A 5,000-nucleotide genomic window follows, 5' to 3' on the forward strand; every position below is an offset into this window, starting at 1 on the left:
GCGAGGGCACCGTCACGCCCGTCAACTTCACCGTGCCCGGCGACGGCGACGACGGCCCGCCCGCGCTCAGCTACGGCGCGCTCATCTACATCTCGTCGCAGATCGCTTCGGGCATGAAGTACCTGGAGAGCCTCAACGTGGTGCACCGCGACCTGGCGACGCGCAACTGCCTGGTGGGCGGCGGCCTCTGCGTCAAGATCTCGGACTTCGGCATGAGTCGGCCGCTCTACTCCAGCGACTACTACCGCCTGAGCGACTCGCGCGCGCTGCTGCCCATCCGCTGGATGGCGTGGGAGGCCATCCTGCAGGGGCGCTTCTCCACCAAGAGCGACGTGTGGGCCTTCGGCGTGACGCTGTGGGAGATCCTGACGATGGCGCGGCAGCAGCCCTTCGACGAGCTCAGCGACGACGGCGTCCTGGAGAACGTGTCCCACTGTTACCATGGCGACGGCTCCGGCATGATGCTGCTGCCGCAGCCGCCGCTCTGCCCGCGCGAGATGTACGACATGATGGCCGCCTGCTGGAGGCCCAACCCCCGCCAGCGGCCGCCCTTCTGGGAGGTCCTCATGTTCCTGCAGCGCAAGAACCTCGGCTACACCGTGGATTACGTCGAGTGAAGTTCCCGAACGCGAGTGCCCTTCCGCTCTCAGTTTCCGCCCGGAGTTTGGAGTGAGAACGAGGGAGGAAAATGTGTGATTCTGATAAAAATACTTTGGGAAGAAAAGAAAACCGAAAGACAATGTAATGTGGTGTTTCTCTCCCGCAACATGCATTTGGACGGTGACTCGAAGGCGGAACATTACATACGCAAAGTCACCCTTAGTGTGTTCCTAATATGGAATTCAGTGTGCAAAGAAACAGTTACTCTCCTGTAGCGCTGTTCCATCTCCTTTATCGGTTGTGTTTTATGTTTTATAGTCGCGAACAAAAAGGAAAGAAAAAAGAAGAATGCGATAGTGTGTTCAAAGGAAACTCGATCGGACATCGAAATAAAACATATCATTAAAAAAACATTTAAAACGTTCCAGTGACTCGTGTTCTTCCAGCAAACAAACAAACAAACAATAGAAGTAGATGAATAAACAAATCAACAAATGAAATGCATAAAGAAAGGTTGTATACTCCTGGCAGTTCCTCGCAATTTTCCAGGTCATGTTTTGGCTTCCGGGTCGTGCAGTTGACCTCCGTGGGAAACTCGTGCTGAACTTGGAAGTAAAGATACAAATAAAAAATAAACAAAAAATAAAAAATAAAAAAGCAGACAAAATCCAATGACGAAGAAACAAATTAAGTCAAATAGAATAGAAAAAAATGTGGAATATGTGGTTGAAAAAATATCTAACATTGATTTATTTGCATACATGTAGTCGTGCAATCAGTAGCTGGATTGTACTCGGATCAATTTTGCAATTTCGACAGAAAGGGCAAAAAAGACGATTTATTTTGTGTGTATTCAAAGCAAAAGAATTAGATGTGCGTGGTTGTTATTATTTTTTAAACAAGGATGTGGCTCATTCAAAATATAAGTATAAATAAAGAAATAAAAGATCTTTAATGTAGCCACTTACAAAATAAAAAGGCATATCGTGCAAATTAGATATTATTCAAAGTTATATAGAATTTAGAAATAGATATATATCAATGATGCCTTTCTCTTTTTTTTAATAGTTTTTTATATTTGTTTTTATTTATTTACATAAATGTGCTTCCACGATTTAATTCTCGTTTTTTATTGTTTATTTATATTTTTTATTATTAGTCATAAAGGGTTTGCTTTAGATGTTTTTTGGTTGATTGACCTGTTTTTATTTTTATTAATTAAGAACAGGTTCCTGTGATTTATCTGTGATATAAATTAGTCAGGGATTGGTCCATACTTTTTCGTGGCCAATAAATGCATTTTTCCCGCGTTTCTTTCAATTGTTTTCATTTTGAGAACACTTTTTCTGATTTTATTATTATTATCATTATCATTATTATTGTTATTATTATCATCATCATCGGTATTATTATTATTATTATTATTATTATTATTATTATTATTATTATTGTTATTATAATTCTTATTTTTATTTTTATTTTTATTATTATTACTATTACTATTATCATCATTATCATTATCATTTATAGGTCTGTCAATCTTATATCGATTTTTTCATTGTATTAACAAACAGTAATTGATTTTGCTCAGAATAATCAATATTTTAAAATAATTCTATGATTCCAAGTTAATTCTGTGCCATAACTTGTTACTATTGGATAACAATTATCGTTATTATCACTATTGCAATTGTTATTATGATTATCATTATGATGTAACCAAGCAAAAAGATGAATAATGCTTCTCTGTTCACTTAAATCCCCTCCCCCCTTTTTCAGCGCCTTGCAAAATAATGAAAAATCATTATATCGCTTCTAGTCATGTTTTTTGCATTGATGCTAATATAAAATTTTCGTTTTTTGTTTAAGAAAAAACTAATCTTCTCTTAAGGACAAAAAATTATTGAAATAAATGTTATGATCTCTGATGCTTCAAGTGTTTTGAAATTGAATTTAAAAATGAAAGAAAAAATGGTATATGTAAGTACTTTTAATTAAATTTTTTATCTTTTTTCGGCTGTAAGAACAACATATCTCGTCACTCTGAATAATACTATGTACATAAACAAATAAATAAAAGAAATAAGAACATGAAAAATATCAAAACAAATGCAAGTGTTATCATTATTATTATTCAGTGTGAAAAAAGTATATCGTTTGGAAAACAATTTTTTTTTCAGTACTGTGGCATTATAGGTTTCCGGTGACCCCCCCCCCCTCCCCAAGCAGTGGTTTACAGAAAGTGCGGGTTGTGTGGCCCCCTCCCCCGTCCCCCACCCCCTCTCTCCCCTCTCCCTGTGTTTGGAAAATGAGCTGGTGTAAGTAATGCTGGTATTACTATTATGATTGCTGTTATTTTGACTAATATTATTAGTTTCTTATCATCATTATAATCGACATCATTGCTGTCTTATTATGAATATTATGAATGTCAATATTATCATTTGCGGTATTTATATTATTATTATTGTTTTTGTATGATTTTCATGTCTATGGTCAGGAATATATGAAAATATTTTAATTATGATTAACTTAGATTGATTATTACTTCACCGTCATTTCCTTCCGCACAACAATCTCGATACAACGAAAAAGAGTCGCAGAACATGTATGGAACATGATTTTGTCACGTCTCTGCTCTTTTTTATTATAATTTTATCATCCTTATTATTTTTGTTTTCTGCTTCTTTAGTCTTTTATTATTTATACCTATTTATCAGCTTTTGTAACAAGGTTGTCAAGGGCGCCGATATTAATGTAAAAGTCTATATATATATATTTTGTAATGTGTGTATGTGTGTATGTTTACCAATGTCTTCATAATTGCTATGTTGTATTTTCTACTGAACTGTATGAAATAAAGACATGTATATAACATAATTTTTGTTGTTTATTTCCAATATTCCTTAGTTTTGATGTATTTCAGCTGTCTTTGCTTCTGGTTAGGTTCATGAAAGTTCGAATTTTAAAAGGCACAAAAATATGACAAAATACTGAATGTAAGTTAGATAACGATAAATGAATAGAGTGAAAGATCTCAAAGAAATAGAAAAAGAAAAATTAACTTAAAGAAAGAAAATTGTCATATACATACACACACACACACACACACACACACACACACACACACACACACACACACACATATATATATATATATATATATATATATATATATATATATATATATATATATATATATATATATATATATATATATATATATATATATATATATATATATATATATATATGTGTGTGTGTGTGTGTGTGTATATTCACACATAAATATGCACACACACATATATATAACATTTTATACAATCACGCAATTGAATAAACAAGAATACTTGAAATAACAAATCAGGAATTACATTCAAACCCCATTTTCTAGTAGAATGCAAAACATTTTATTTCTCTTGTTTGCGAAAAGGAAGACGTGATAAATGGAATGAAGGCGAGCGAGCTAAATTGAGAGGAAGGGGAGACACTAAAAAAATAAAAGGAAAAGAAAAATGGAAGATTAGAAACGGGATACGAAACGAGAAATGTCAAGAGAAAGAGGGGACACGAGAAGGGAAAAGATGGACGGGAAACACTTGATAAATGGGAGATGCATAACTAATGAAAGGGGAATATGCATTAAACGTAGGTATATACAGCACACACACACACACGTGAGTATGTGTCTGTATATATATACTCGTGTGTGTGTGTGTGTGTGTGTGTGTGTGTGTGTGTGTGTGTGTGTGTGTGTGTGTGTGTGTGTGTGTGTGTGTGTGTGTGTGTGTGTGTGTACATCAGTAAATATGAAACAAATAGACGAACAGACCGACAAAAATACACATAAGCAGACAGACAAATACACAGCCAGCCCCACATCCCGCAGCCCAAACAGACCGGCAGTTACACACGTCCTAACGACCCGAACGCCAGCCAATCAGAAGGAAGGGCGGGAGTCGTCACCTAACGACCCCCGCGAGAGATGGTCGTTCCACCCGCAGCAGAAAAAGGAAATTAGCAGAAGCAGTGTCGTTAGCAGGAGAAGTAGGAGTAGCAGGAGAGGAGGATAGCGTCTGGGTTTACGTAGGACTGCTAGCTGGGATAGCGGAAGCAGGGGTAGTAGTAGAAGAAGTGAAAGCAGTAATTGTAGAAACAAGTAGCAGAAACAGCAGAATTAGGAGTAGCAGGAAAGGAGGATAGCGTAGGAGTGCTAGCAGGGATAGCGGAAGCAGGGGGAGTAGTAGCTGGGAGTAAAAACAGTAATGGTAGAGAAAAAAGAGTAGCAGAAACAGCAGAAGTAGGAGTAGCAAGAATCCTAGTAGAGAAGAGAATAGCGTCTGGATTTAAGTAGGAGTGATAGCAGGAATGGAAATAGCAGAGGCAGTAAAGGTAGAAAC

The 5,000-nt window shown here is 37.0% G+C and overlaps 1 protein-coding gene across 1 annotated transcript in view; it reads left to right on the top strand.

Moving 5' to 3' along the window:
• LOC113823917 (discoidin domain-containing receptor 2) overlaps positions 1–3,472 on the top strand; it is a 78,932-nt gene extending 75,460 nt beyond the window's left edge. The window contains exon 9 of the mRNA XM_070144771.1: positions 1–3,472. This exon is cut by the window's left edge and continues 1,110 nt beyond it. Within this exon, the coding sequence (XP_070000872.1) occupies positions 1–617 (617 nt within the window). The 3' untranslated portion in view covers positions 618–3,472.
• Positions 3,473–5,000: the final 1,528 nt, after the last annotated feature.

This window comes from Penaeus vannamei, chromosome 32 (assembly GCF_042767895.1).
Source record: "Penaeus vannamei isolate JL-2024 chromosome 32, ASM4276789v1, whole genome shotgun sequence".
Lineage (NCBI taxonomy): Eukaryota > Metazoa > Arthropoda > Malacostraca > Decapoda > Penaeidae > Penaeus > Penaeus vannamei.